We start from the raw sequence: 14,946 nt of genomic DNA, 5'->3' as shown, positions 1-14,946 counted from the left end.
TCGCAGATATTTTAAGTAGGTCTACCTTTTACCATTTATAGAGGGTTTAAATGGTACCGAATATGCAGCTCGGCAAATAAAAGGTGAATTGATCTCCATCGTTCACAATGGTTTGTAATGCAGGCTGCTATCCCAGGAAGTGATGTGATCCAAGATGGCCGCAGTGTGAATAAGGTCTACTCTATAGAGCATCGCAGTGAGGTGTCAGAAAGTAAACAGCCCATTCATTTTCACCATAGGGTTTTTCATTATCAGCCACAAAGTTGTAGCAATTCATTGTACTCTTACCACTAGGCTGGTGGTTGTAAAATGGTTCTATGCTCCTGTAGAACCCCCGAGTATGTATGCAATTACTCTAGTTTTAGTAAAAACATACCCATACTGCTAAAACTGTACATCCGGTGAAATCGACGTCTGTGATTGGTGGAGATTCTTCTTCTTTTGTAAATCTTGCGGTTGCCGCGAAAATAGCTACTGCCCGGCAGATTATTGCACTTCAGCAGAAATCCTTTGTCCGAGGCTTAAAAACGTGAAAATAAATACTTTATGAAATGTCTATGGAAGAAATGAATGGGGAAAACGCTTCCAACCTCAGAGTGAAGACGGGGTGGGGCTTCAACTGCGATGCTCTATAGCCTCTCACACTCAACACTTACAAAGTTATTGTTGGATAGGATTTAGTCCACAATTCATACTGTATTGATGTGGTGTCATAGGAGAGATAACAGGAAAACCATCACAATAATAATTATTCTACATTCTGTAATGGTGTAGACGTCTTGTAAATTAAGAATATGCAGATGTTTAACAATAATTTAACTCTTGAGAGCGTAAAATGAAACCAAATGGACCCGTAGGGGTCCATCTGGTTTCATTTACACTGTCAAGAGTTAAAGGTCTATGAGGGTCCATTTGGTTACCAACTCTCCATCATTTAGCTGGGGACCACCTGGAACCCCCTCCAGGACCAATGGTGGTCCCCGGACCACTGGTTGAGAACCACAGTTCTAGATGTATCAATACAGTGTTAAACATAATCAGTCAAACATACAATAGACACAGTGCTTTGGAATATGTTTTTATTTATTGACAGATGTATATGAGCATTATGGAAGCTCTTTAAAGTATATGGTACCAGTAGTGTGGTAGAAATACTCACATTGATTACCAGTAGTGCTGGTAGAAATACTCACATTGATTACCAGTAGTGCTGGTAGAAATACTCACATTGATTACCAGTAGTGCTGGTAGAAATACTCACATTGATTACTTGAGTAAAAGTAGTAACAGCACAATGTAGACATTTCTCAAAGTGTTTTAATAAATTGCAGGTCTACTGTACAGGATAAACGTTTGATTAGGAATATTGAAAGTATAAAACAAGCAGCAACAAAGTATCTAAAGCTTTCAACTAATTGCTATAGAGTAAAAAGTACTTTTGATATTTCTAGGAAGAAACTCCTGGGACCCAAACTTTAAAAAATAGTGAAAATACCATTTAAAATAATTAACATTTCTCTTTGTAGGCTAATTGGCCATCATTCCCAAATCATCATTCTAACTGCAACTATAATTATTTGTCAAATGTTCACCTTGATAACAGCCACGGAAGTTATGCAGGCCATTATAAAACAAAAAACAGGCGCCCACACCCTAGGTGGGGTTGGCGATAGGGCCTTTCTGTGTGGAGTTTGCATGTTCTCCCCGTGTCTCCTAGGGTTGATACCCTCACAAAAACATGCACGTAATCCTGGTCTCAATAATGCCTCCCCCTGGCCAGCCAGGGCGCCTGATGGAGGGGAAAGGAACTGGTTGGAATAACGTGTTCCTTCCACGCGCTACGTCCAAACCAGGGAAATCTCCACTGTCAGGTGAAAAGAAGCAACTTGGACTCCTCATGCATAGAAGGAAGCATGAGGTCAGTCCGTTGTCTCCCTTGGCGCGACAGAGGGAGAGCAGAGCCCAGGATTACATAGGCAATTAGCACTGGGTGAAAAAATGGGTTACAAAATTGTGGGATAAAAATTATAGAGAAAAAAAATAAAAATAAAACAAAAAACAGTTGTTAAAATGTTAAAAGTCAAAAATATCCTGAATCTTTTTATTTTTAAAGCAGATCTGTGAGCTCACAATGGATAGAATTGCTACACGTTGTGAGCTTGTAGATCAGCTATTTTCAGATAGCCGATGTGTGTACGGTTGAAGTGATTGAACAGATTGTTTATGCAATATTAATTCCATTTGCTGGGGACGGTCCCTGGACCCCACTTTGAGAACCACCGTTACATAGTATAGAGCAGAAAACCACTGAGTCATCATTTTACAATTATTTTATAATTATTCATTATTTTTGCAAGCACATAATATTCTCTCCATTACATTTCCACCCTTGAGACCCAAACTTTAAAAAATATAGATTATTAATTAAAGGAGCTATAGTCAACCTTTTCTTGAAAAACGGATGCTAAAATAAAAATAATGTTTCGAAAATATTTTATAAAAATAATAAGCTTCATACATGTGTTCCTATTCAAAAATGACCACAAAAAGCGTAAAATAATGATAAAATAATCATTTTGGCCATTGTCAGACCGGCACTTTGTTTACATTCTAGTGTCTAGACTAGGATGTAAACAAAGTGTCGGTCCTACAATGAAAAAGTTGACTATAGCTCCTTTAATTCAACTATAGTGAAAATAGCCAATCTACATGCTCACAACTGTCGTGAATTTGTAGATCTGCTTTTGTTCTGAATTTCAATTGAGCAATGCAATGATATCAAAAAGAAAATGCACTTTGTAATTTGTACTTTTGAATACTTGAGTATTTGCTAGAGTTTATCCTTACAGAGTGTAGAGCAGAAACCCAGAGAATGTGTTCTGGTTGTCGTTATCGTCATGGAGCCTGTATGTGTACTTAGTACCACTAACAGGTAAACGCATGTCAACTGTGTCTCCTCTCTCCAGCTCCACCACAATGCCATTAGATACATATACAAAATGACTGTCAGTATGACTATTGTATCCACAGTTCCACATGAGACTCTGTCCATTCTTAAACAGCTTGATGCACACATAGTGTGATGGTTTACCATGAGCCGCTGTAAACCTGAAGAAGTAGACTCCTTTGACTGGTGCTGAAAAAACGCCTATGAGAGGACATGTACATGTACATGCACACGCAAACACACACACACACACGCGCACGCACGCACGCACGCACGCACGCACGCACGCACGCACGCACGCACGCACGCACGCACGCACGCACGCACACACACACACACACACACACACACACACACACACACACACACACACACACACACACACACACACTATTAGTACAGGTGTGTGAATACATCATCTTACCATAATTTTGGACAAGAAGATGATGGTTTCAACCACAACATATGTTCTGATGTATTCTCAGTGTGTTGGAACTTATTTTGCTTTCTTATATTGATCTGTGACAGTGAGTTTCACTGGACACACATCTGGACAGTAGTCCACATTTCAATGTGTCAGATAGTGGTTGTGTAATTAGTTAATGAGAGATAATTGATAATTGAATTAACCTGTCATAATCCCCTCTTACCTGTAGATGGATTGTATGCGTTGCCGATGTTAGTGTGAACTCTAGAGTAGACCAGAGTGGTTACAGTAGTATATGGTCCAAATGTTCCTTCACCCAGACCAGCAGAGAAGGCCACCTTTGGTTTGTCTGTCAACACAGGAGCATTAACACAATGTTTGTTATAAAAGCTTATGTTATACTCTTAAACCAATCAAATGTTTTAACACACGCACACACACACGCGCACGCACGCGCACGCACGCACGCGCACACACACACACACACACACACACACACACACACACACACACACACACACACACACACACACACACACACACACACACACACACACACACACTGAATTGAATTTCAAACGTTTTTTTTAATGTGTTACTAGATAGGCCTATATAGGGTTTTCAAAGTGGGTGACAGGGCACCCTGGGGTGCCGTGAGGGCAGTGCAGGGTTTGCCACAAGATAATTTGATAATATTTCATTTTTTTGTATCATTTTAAGTACATTAAGTTATTTTCAGTTCTAACCAACATGGCAATTATCTGCTATTGTTTCCCCTTATATGGAGGTGACTTATTTGACTGTACAACGCAATTCTGATTTACTCAATTAAACACAAAGCTGGGAGTGAAAATTATGAATATAATGTAGGGGTGCCTCGGAGGAAAGAAATATTTATAGGGGTGCCCTGAGCCAAAAGGTTTGGGAACCCCTGTACTAGACACCTTTACAAACACATTGGAGAAGTAATGTATTGGTAAGGAATTTATTCACAGATTGTAATAACATCCCCTGACTGAACACACCAAATTAATGGGACACAAAAAGGCCAAAGGCTTGTTTCCATTGTGATCCATTAAACATTCAACGCTCAAACAACTGGACAATACAGTGCAACAAAAGCCTAGTCTCTTCTCCCTTCCCTGAAACACCCTGGACAACAAGACTCTTCTCCCTTCTATAAAACACCCTGGACGACGCTCCACGCGTCCCAGACTCTTCTCCCTTCTATAAAACACCCTGGACGACGCTCCACGCGTCCCAGACTCTTCTCCCTTCTATAAAACACCCTGGACGACGCTCCACGCGTCCCAGACTCTTCTCCCTTCTATAAAACACCCTGGACGACGCTCCACCCGTCCCAGACTCTTCTCCCTTCCTTAAAACACCCTGGACGACGCTCCACACATCCCAGACTCTTCTCCCTTCCCTAAAACACCCTTGACAACGCTCCACATGTTCAATGTACAGAATAGATTATTGTCTATATTTTCGATATGTTTACTTTAGACAAATGTTGTTTACCTGTGATCCTTTACTGAGGCACCACACTAGCTGTCTCTATGCATGTGATTACTGTAAGTAATATCATGTATTCTAGTTTTGTATGTGCTCTGTTTTTGCATATTGTTGTTTTAGTGTGTACTATTGTTATAATATTGGCACTGCTGAAAAAGAGGGTCCAGCCATCAGTCTGTTACCGGACTGGAGGGCTTTTTTAAATTAAAAAGTCACTCTGGATAAAGATCCTCTGATAAATGCCTACATTGTAATTTGTAAATGAGGTGAGGTTATAAACAGTTTGTTAAACCCAATAGCTTCAAAGTACAGATAACGTAGTGTGCCACCATTTTCCCATTCACTGCACTCCATGTTGTGGAAATCCACTAATCCCCAGATGTTGACCAGATTGTTTACGTTTACACGCAGAAGAGAAATTGTAACAGCGGCCGACCGTCGCGGCCCAGTGTGTCTCGGCGATCAAAGCGTTTTTGGAAGTAGATTCCGAGATAAAGTTGTTTCTTTGCAGCGCAATGAATAGAAGCCTATGGAGATTACACGGTTCCGGATTACATCATCGCCCAATGGATCACTGTAGGCCTACAGTGAGTATTCACCATGCGAGCCCCTTTGACTGCTCGCTAATGTTATATAATATAAAACGAAAATCCCGAACTTTTCTTCGGGATCAGCACACCACGGCCTGGATTGGCACTTAACCAGTAAACCACTTTAATTGCCTGCTGGGGACTTGGTCTTTATTTGTTCATAATTATGTTCTTATGCCACAAAACAAGTAGGCATAGGCCTATTTGGTGCTCTAATAGGCACAACTATGTGTTGCATATTCCTGAATTAGCCCAAAGTTATAGTTTATTGTTTTATATGCAGTGTGATTGTTTAAAAACAACAATTAGTCTGTGTTGTGGATGAGAATTACAAACCTGCAGCTGTTTAGGTGAGAGGAGAGAGAACCAGGAGAGAACAAAACAAACACACACCTCGCTCTACTGAGAACGGATCATGATCTTTTTTATCTAGCGCCTCTACTGGAACACTCCACCATGGCAGCTCCAGTTACACTGTGCATGTGCAATACCCCCACAATTTTTGATACACACCCCTTCTGCAGTATCCTTCCTTTTTGAGCGGTGGTCACACCGTCTCCATAGCGTGGCCGTGTGTGTATCCGTGTGTGTCTGTCTGTCTGTCTGTGTGTGTGTCTGTCTGTCTGTCTGTATGTAGCCTCTGGTGTATGTAGCCTGAGTACCCTGTGTGACCAGAGAGGTGCTGTTGAGTCTAGTCTGCCCTGAGCATCAACTGCAATATAGTGTTGGCCTGAGTGAGCAAGTATGGCTCACACTCTCACACACACGGGTGCACGCCCCCCCCCCCCCCCCCCCCCCCCACGCACGCACGCACGCGCGCGTGCGCGCGCGCACACACACACACACACACACACACACACACACACACACACACACACACACACACACACACACACACACACACACACCACCGCTCACTTCAAACTTGGGTTTGATTTTATCCTAGGTTTAGCTGTGATCCTTTACTGAGGCACTGCACTATCTCTCTGCATTTGATGTGTGTTTATCTTGCTTACTATAAGTGTCTGATGAATGCATACAGTAGGCCTACACTACAATATCAACACAGTATCTATCCTCAATTTATTGGCACTCATTTCAAATTATTAAAATTAATTAAAACTAAATTAAGTCATGTTTCCATCACTGTCCTCTCCTGTCTGATTCACTGACTATCATTGTGTTCTAATTACCTTCAATGTCTTTCAGTCTGTTTTCAAGGAGTTGGACCTGGGACTCGCTGGCAGTGAGGTTGGCAGCCATTTCTGAAAAATACAACAGAGGAAATGAGTACAGGTAAATGGTACAGGTCTGCATGGTGGTGATGGTCACTGGTCAGGTATGTTTTTCCACTGGCCCAACACAACACCACACCACACCACACCACTCCACACCACACCGCCCACTTGTGACAGGTTTTCCACTACAAGGACCTGGGTAGAGTGGTGTGAAAGTGGTACTAAACGTGGTACGAAAAAGTATTCAATCTAGAGTAGGTTTGAGCTAGGCCAAACAGGGCCAAACACTTCATAATGATCACTCACTGACTTTTCATTTAGACCACCAGGATATAGTTGTAATAAATGATAATAGATTATATTGTGTTATAACCACTATTATAATCTATTATAGTGTATTATAGTTATCATAGTAATACATTCATACGTTCAACATTGATTCATACGTACAACAGCGCAGCGGTGCAGCCAGAGACATCATGATACTGCGCTGCGCTTGCCTACCAGATTAAAAAAGCCCCACCCTATAACCCAAAGCCTGTCATACGTGACCAGTTGAGCTCGGACCAGCCGGGGCCCAGCCCGGCCCTGCCCGCACCGACCTGTCGGATCCCGTCGGGCCCGGGATGAAATTCTAAGCTCTAATCTGTGTGTTGGTTAGAACATATTGAGCCAATTAAAAGTATTAAAAAACACGGTACGTCCGATTAAAGGGATTGTAAAAGCCACTGCACTGCTTTTCTTTGTTCGATTATTGTTATTATTTGCATTATTATATTCATAATTATTCAGTATTATTTGGCATTATTAGTTGTGTTAGTTCATAGTTTGTTAGTTAATTGATTGATTAATTAGATGATTTGGTCACTAGAGGCACACCTCTCCCAGGCCTAACTGATTGGCAGGCACAGCAAAGGCTTAAGTAGGCCTGGGTAATGAGGGGAGGCATGCACCTGGTGGACAAATGTTTTTTTGACCAGTGCCAGAGCCACAGTGAAGAGCCTTAGAACTATGCCATGGAGAAATGATTGTATTACTTTATTTTGAGAATTAAACCTGCAACCAAAACATCAAGTCGCTTTGTGGACATTGTGTGCTTAAGCCTGCGTACAGCCTAGATCCGGGTGCATCAGTGTGTTTGTTAAGGAGGTTTGTTTGGAACCGACAATCTGCACTTTCAGGGATATTTCACTTTCAAAAAAAACTTTTGGTCATTTTATCGTCTAATCAGGCTTTTATGAACACCCTGAACAGTTTTTAATTTACAAACACAGTGGTGAAGAAATGTAATGGTAAGGAATTTATTCCCAGATTGTAAAAACATTCCCTGACTAAACACACCAAATGGATGAGACACAAAAAGGCCAAAGGCTTGTTTCCATTGTGATCCATTAAACATTCAACGCTCAAACAACTGGACAAACAAACCCAGACTTTTCTCCCCTCCCTAAAACACCCTGGACAACAAGACTCTTCTACCTTCCCTAAAACACCCTGGACAACAAGACTCTTCTACCTTCCCTAAAACACCCTGGACAACAAGACTCTTCTCCCTTCCCTAAAACACCCTGGACAACGCTCCACACGTCCCAGACTCTTCTCCCCTCCCTAAAACACCCTGGACAACGCTCCACGCGTCCCAGACTCTTCTCCCTTCCCTAAAACACCCTGGACAACGCTCCACACGTCGCAGACTCTTCTCCCCTCCCTAAAACACCCTGGAAGACGCTCCACGCGTCCCAGACTCTTCTCCCCTCCCTAAAACACCCTGGACGACGCTCCACGCGTCCCAGACTCTTCTCCCTTCCCTAAAACACCCTGGACAACGCTCCACGCGTCCCAGACTCTTCTCCCTTTGCTAAAACACCCTGGACGACGCTCCACGCGTCCCAGACTCTTCTCCCCTCCCTAAAACACCGAGGACGACGCTCCACGCGTCCCAGACTCTTCTCCCTTCCCTAAAACACCCTGGACGACGCTCCACGCGTCCCAGACTCTTCTCCCTTCCCTAAAACACCCTGGACGACGCTCCACGCGTCCCAGACTCTTCTCCCTTCCCTAAAACACCCTGGAAGACGCTCCACGCGTCCCAGACTCTTCTCCCTTCCCTAAAACACCCTGGACGACGCTCCACGCGTCCCAGACTCTTCTCCCTTCCTTAAAACACCCTGGACGACGCTCCACACGTCCCAGACTCTTCTCCCCTCCCTAAAACACCCTGGACGACGCTCCACGCGTCCCAGACTCTTCTCCCTTCCCTAAAACACCCTGGAAGACGCTCCACGCGTCCCAGACTCTTCTCCCTTCCCTAAAACACCCAGGACGACGCTCCACGCGTCCCAGACTCTTCTCCCTTCCCTAAAACACCCTGGAAGACGCTCCACGCGTCCCAGACTCTTCTCCCCTCCCTAAAACACCCTGGACAACGCTCCACGCGTCCCAGACTCTTCTCCCTTCCCTAAAACACCCTGGACAACGCTCCTGGTTTACCTATGATCCTTTACTGAGGCACTGCACTGTCTCTCTGCATTTGATGTGTTTACCTTACGGTAAGTGTCTGATAAATGCATACAGTATCTATTCTGAAATGATTTACCTTCAACGTCTTTCAGTCTGTTTTCAAGGAGTTGGGCCTGGTCTTTGAGGATTTCCGCCTGGGTCTCACTGGCACTGAGCTTGGCAGACATTTCTTAAAAACATAACAGAGAAAATTAGAGTTCTGCTTCAGTGGTAAAAACATTTAGCTTTCAGTCTTTTGTCATGTCTCTTGCTATTGATTGATCGAAGATTGAAGAGTTTATTAGCAGTTTGCAATAGAAAAAATTACAGTTTCATGACAGCACAAATCACTGGTACAAGATCAATTAAAAGGATTTCCTAGTAAGCTTTACGGCTTATTTGCACAGGAACCACTTTATGTATCTCAAATAACATTGAAAGACAGATGGATAGAACATAGTAGGCTACTTTACCTAGGATAACATCAATTACAAAATTTGGTAGCGAGCAATCTGTGCGGCAGTTATGGTCAAACTGGGGTTTGATTGATCTGTTCTGTTTGCTTAACACCTAACACATGACATCATGATCAGAACAGCTTTTGATTGGTCCGTGCTGACGTCATGGTTAACACAAGGCTGAAACAAAAGGAGCGGTTTGCACCGCTCAAAAAATGTTGCTATCCATTTGGAGTCTGTAAACCCACCATGTGCTGTGAGACCCCAGACATGCGTCTGTGCGTGTCAGTAACTGTCTCTCAGTCCTTGTCCCCTTTTATGGGCATATCGGTTGGATTGGGGTTCTTCTGAACATTTTGTCACAACAGGTGATGTCACAAAAGGTGATGTCACAAAAGGTGATGTCACAACGTTACTGAAGGACAGACGTACTGACAGGCTGTGCCGGTTTTCATAGTTAACTGCGACCTATGGTCGCAAAAAAATAAAATCAGCAGATCTACAAACCCACAATGTGACACATCGATCGTCTATATTATAATGGCCGAAATGTATACAGGGCTGAAGTAGTTAATGCAGGCTTTGTAGTAATAATCTAAATCTACAAAGTAACTACTGTAGTATCTGAATAGTTTTCAAATAATTGTAGTGGAGTAAAAAGTACAATATTGTTAGTTGCTCCACACTAGCAGTTAGCCTTGTTTCTACGTTGGACAGCTGAGCTGAAATCACCACAACATTAGGATTAATACATTACATCAATACAATCACATGCTCCTTCATTTGAGTGGATACTCAGTCCCAATTGGAGGTTGCAAATCTTGGGGTGGGTGGCCGTAGCTGAATGGTTAGTGAGCCTGCCTTGGACTCTGGAGGTCCCAGGTTCGATTCCAGCTCCAGGAAGTGTCCATGAGCAAGACCACCTAACCCCTTAAGTTTTCCCCTTTTTTTCCTGACTATATCTACTGCATAGTAGTGTGTTCTATCCGTCTGTCATTCAATGTTATATGAGATACTTCAATGGTTTCCTATGGAAATAAGCTTAGTCTTTTCTAGCATCTCCTTTTAGTAGACCTTGTACCAGTGAACTGTACCGTCATGAAACTGTACTTTTTCCTATGCAAACTTCTAATAAAGTCTTCAATCAATCAATCAAATCCTGCAAACGTTGGAAACCAATGTTAGCCTATCTGGATGGAATATGAAATGACTATAGAGATGCTGAGTACCGATTTGCGTGACATTTGGACGAAATCTGTAGAACTAATAGCAATAATGTGTTATGAAAAGAGCTGCCTCCTGATGGCGCTACAACAGGCCGATCTGAAATATTTGGAGAGAGAGAGAGAGAGAGATAGCGGTATATAAATATAGATGTGCCATTTCAACTGCTCTTTTCCTAAACAAATGTTTCTTTTCCTGTTTTGCCTTTCCAACTTTTATGGAGAATGGAGCGTAGTTCTTTAGGAATCCGCAAATGGCAAGAAACCACTCCATTCCCAAAGCTGAATCCACCCTCAAAGGTAGATTCAAACTTCGGAGTCAGAGAAGGTCATAAAAATAGCAAAAATAGCTGATCTACAAGCTCAATGTTCTGCAGATCCACTGGATATCTGTCTTGCCAATGGCAGGATCTGTGAAGTTTACACAGCTATATATACAGTATACTGTAGTTAAACTATGAAACGTGTTACAGTAAACGCATTTCAAATTGTACATTTACAACATCTTGAAGGGGAAGGTCTAAAACTTGGGTATCTTGGGGGCCTGTTAGCATTCAGGGTCCAGGTCTTTGAGTGAACAATTTACAGTCTTAAAAAGATACAATTTAGTATTAATAAATAATATCTATACCACCTTCATTCTGTCTCTCCAGATGATCCACTTGCTTGGCACTAGCAGTTAGCTTTGTTTCTACGCTGGACAGCTGACCTGAAATCACAACATTATTAGCATTAATACATACATTAATAAAATCACATGTGGCCTCCATATATGGGCATTCCCATATGAAGTCCCATTAGATATGGGCTTAATATTGATGACATGGGATTCTGTTAGTGTGGTTCCCCTGACATCACAGTGAAGTCAGAGCATGATCTCACGGTGATGTCAGAGCGGCAAACTCATAGACCTTACAAAAGTGTACACGTCCGGAAGGACAAGCTGTGTTGGTTCTGATAGTAAACTGTGACCTACGGTCGCAATCAATCATGTGTTTTGCAAAAAGCATGCGTGCGTGCGTGCGTGCGTGCGTGCGTGCGTGCGTGCGTGCGTGCGTGCGTGTGTGCGTGTGTGATTCGCATTGAATAATATCACATAATACATAATAGCATTGCCTCAGCCTGGTATAGCTCCAGTCTGAGACAGCCATATCAACTTTTCCAGGTCATCACAAACCATTTATTTGTGGGTCCGTTTTTAGCCCAAGGATTATTTTTTTGTGAAAAACAAATTAAATGCAATGGATTCAGAATCATGAAAAACGCATAGTTTGACTCCTCACATGCTACTTAAAGCAGATTTTCTTTTGTATTTTTTCCAGTTGATCCCATGCCCAGCAGTGGGCACGCGCCCATATGCACGACCTCGCCATTTATGGCGAGGTCACTTCTCGCCCTTAGAGCATCTTCCTGGTCTTGCTTACTGTAAGTGTCTGATCAATGCTTACATTATAAATTGCACATAAGGTGAGGTTACAACAGCAGGGGGTGCAAACAGTATTAATATGAATTACAATAACAACACAGTATCTGTTCACTTATTAAAATTAATTCAAACTAAATGAAGTCTTTGTCACTGCCCTAGCTGTCTGCATTCAATCTGATTACCTTCACTCTCTCTCAGTCTGTTTTGAAGGAGTTGGACCTGGTTGTCACTGCTGCGCAGTCCGTTTCTGAGGATGTCCACCTGGGTCTCACTGGCACTGAGCTTGGCAGACATTTCTGAAGGGCAGTGGAAGGGCAGTTTAAGGTCCAGATGATATATAGGCAGACTGCTCACACACACACGCATGCACACATGCACGCACAAACACATTAATGATATCCACTCAACACCATCGCACAACGGGGGAAAACAACCCTCCAATATGTGTGTCCCCAACCTGATATGAGCTCACTTTGACGTTTCATGTCTATCCATGGATCTGTTAAACTGTAGCCTACTCTGCTGCTGCGTCTTGCCTCTCATGATTAATTTATGATTAGTCGTGTGACTGAAGTGCGCATAAAAATATAGATCTCCAAGACCACAACGTGTCCTGCCACGCCACGTAGGGCTTGTAGATCAGGGTTCTGTAGGAAATGGGCGTGTAAGCTACTTTGACTTGAAACGCAAAGCGGGACCTGTGCTGTGCCCTGTTCCCAGTAGTATGTGACTGGTAGCGTTTCTGCTGTTTCTGGTTGGCCTATAAAACTTGTAGATCGGCTATTTTCTAATGGCCGAAATGTATACAGGGCTGAAGTGGTTAATGTCATTTTTTGTATATAAGTATCTAAAATGTTTGACTCATGGAAAACACACGTCCCTGATCCTGGTGACTGAATGTGTCCATGTAATGAGGTGGCCTCCGTTTTTTAAATTAATGTTTTAATTTATTTTAATGTTTTTTGTTGTTGTTGAAAAAGTTGTTGAAAAAGTAATTAAAAAAAACATGGTGCATCTAATCAAACGATCATTAAATATCTAAATATTGAATCAAGCAACAAACAAAGCATCACAAAAGAAAGCTAGAGCAGATGTTAAAATGAGCCCAATCATGTTTGAAAGGTAAACATCTCTAAGTCAGTGGTTCTCTCATGTGAAATAAGCTGATGTTGATGATGACCTGTTTTTAAAGGGATATTTCACTTTCAAATAAACTTTTGGTCATTTTATTGTCTAATCAGGCTTTTATGAACACCCTGAACAGTTTTTAATTTGCTTGATTCAATATTTAGATATTTTATGTAAATGTTACCAGGCCCTCCAGGCCCAGGGCCTCTCCCCACACACACCCATTGTAACTTCAAACTTCATTTTAACCATGATAGATTCATTAAAAACACCCATTATTTTTTCTGGTGACTCATACTACCCTCCTAATACGTGAGCAGGCCGTGTTTTTTCGATAACTTTTTTCATTTATTTTTAATAATATTTTATTGTATTAGATTTTTTCCATTTTCCAAAATAATTATTAAAAATAAATAAAAAAAGTTATTGAAAAAACACGGCCTGCTCACGTATTAGGAGGGTAGTATGAGTCACCAGAAAAAAATAATGGGTGTTTTTAATTAATCTATCATGGTTAAAAATGGAATTTGAAGTTATAATGGGTGTGTATGTGGAGAGGAACTGGGACTGGAGGGCCTGATAACATTTATATCAAATATCTAAATATTGAATCAAGCAAATTAAAAACTCTTCAGGGTGTTCATAAAAGCCTTATTAGACGATAAAATTACCAAAAGCTTTTTTTTTAAAGTGGAATATCCCTTTAAGACCCCAGCTGCTGTGACTGTACAGTAAGCTAATGAGGATCTAATAATGATAATAATAATAATAATTAAAAAAACAATTTCAATTTCTTTTGGCTGCAGTAGCCCCTGATTTCTGAAGCCAAGTACCCCCTGACTATATAGCCTTTTGATAGAAATAATTACATCAAAGTTCCAGTTCCAATGCCAATATGTTCAAAATAAAACAGCATAATGGCAAATAAACATTGCTTTCTATTCAATAACAGTTGTACTAGTCAAGGTATTGATGTCATTTGGTTTAACAATTTACAGAAGAGCAGGTTCACACAAAGTCTGTCAATGTTGTATCATTGACCACAATACTAAAATACATATTCCCATTTTCTAGTTTTTTCTCACCTACCCCCTGCAGTATCCCCGTGTATCCCCATTTGAGAAACACTGCTCTAGTGTCCTAACCTGCATCTCGTCCTTCCAGGTTGCTCAGTCTCTCCGCTATGCTGTTATTCATCTGTCGGAACATATCTTTGACCTCCCAGCGGATGTCATCGGCCCCAACCACACAGACCAGGAGCAGCAACAGAACAGCCTTCATGGTGAAGTCCAGATTGTGAACAGAACACTCTCAACACCCTGTATTTATTTACTGGATGTTCAGACCAGGGGGGGGGGGGGGGGGGGGGGGGGGGGTGACAGATATATTGTTGTATTCCTGTTTCTCATTGGATGGAGGCATGGAGCAGCATGTTTGGAGAGCCATATGATTGGTTCCTTCACGGGGCGCAGGCTTTTAGGGGAGGTGGAGT

At 42.0% G+C, this 14,946-nt stretch overlaps 1 protein-coding gene across 1 annotated transcript; it reads right to left on the bottom strand.

Moving 5' to 3' along the window:
• Positions 1-1,119: 1,119 nt before the first annotated feature.
• On the bottom strand, positions 1,120-14,735 carry LOC308285836 (uncharacterized protein; the record flags this gene model as incomplete). Its single annotated transcript, XM_080726727.1, has 7 exons — positions 1,120-3,148; positions 3,598-3,723; positions 6,676-6,747; positions 9,317-9,409; positions 11,535-11,609; positions 12,509-12,622; positions 14,600-14,735. The coding sequence occupies 7 exons, from the start codon at positions 14,733-14,735 to the stop codon at positions 2,844-2,846; spliced, it is 921 nt and encodes a 306-aa protein (XP_080582853.1). The 3' UTR covers positions 1,120-2,843.
• Positions 14,736-14,946: the final 211 nt, after the last annotated feature.

The sequence above is a fragment of the Nannobrachium achirus genome (assembly GCF_963921795.1).
Source record: "Nannobrachium achirus genome assembly, chromosome: 5".
NCBI lineage: Eukaryota > Metazoa > Chordata > Actinopteri > Myctophiformes > Myctophidae > Nannobrachium > Nannobrachium achirus.
Note: the sequence above shows the minus strand (reverse complement) of the source record. Positions and strands in the feature narration are given on the sequence as shown.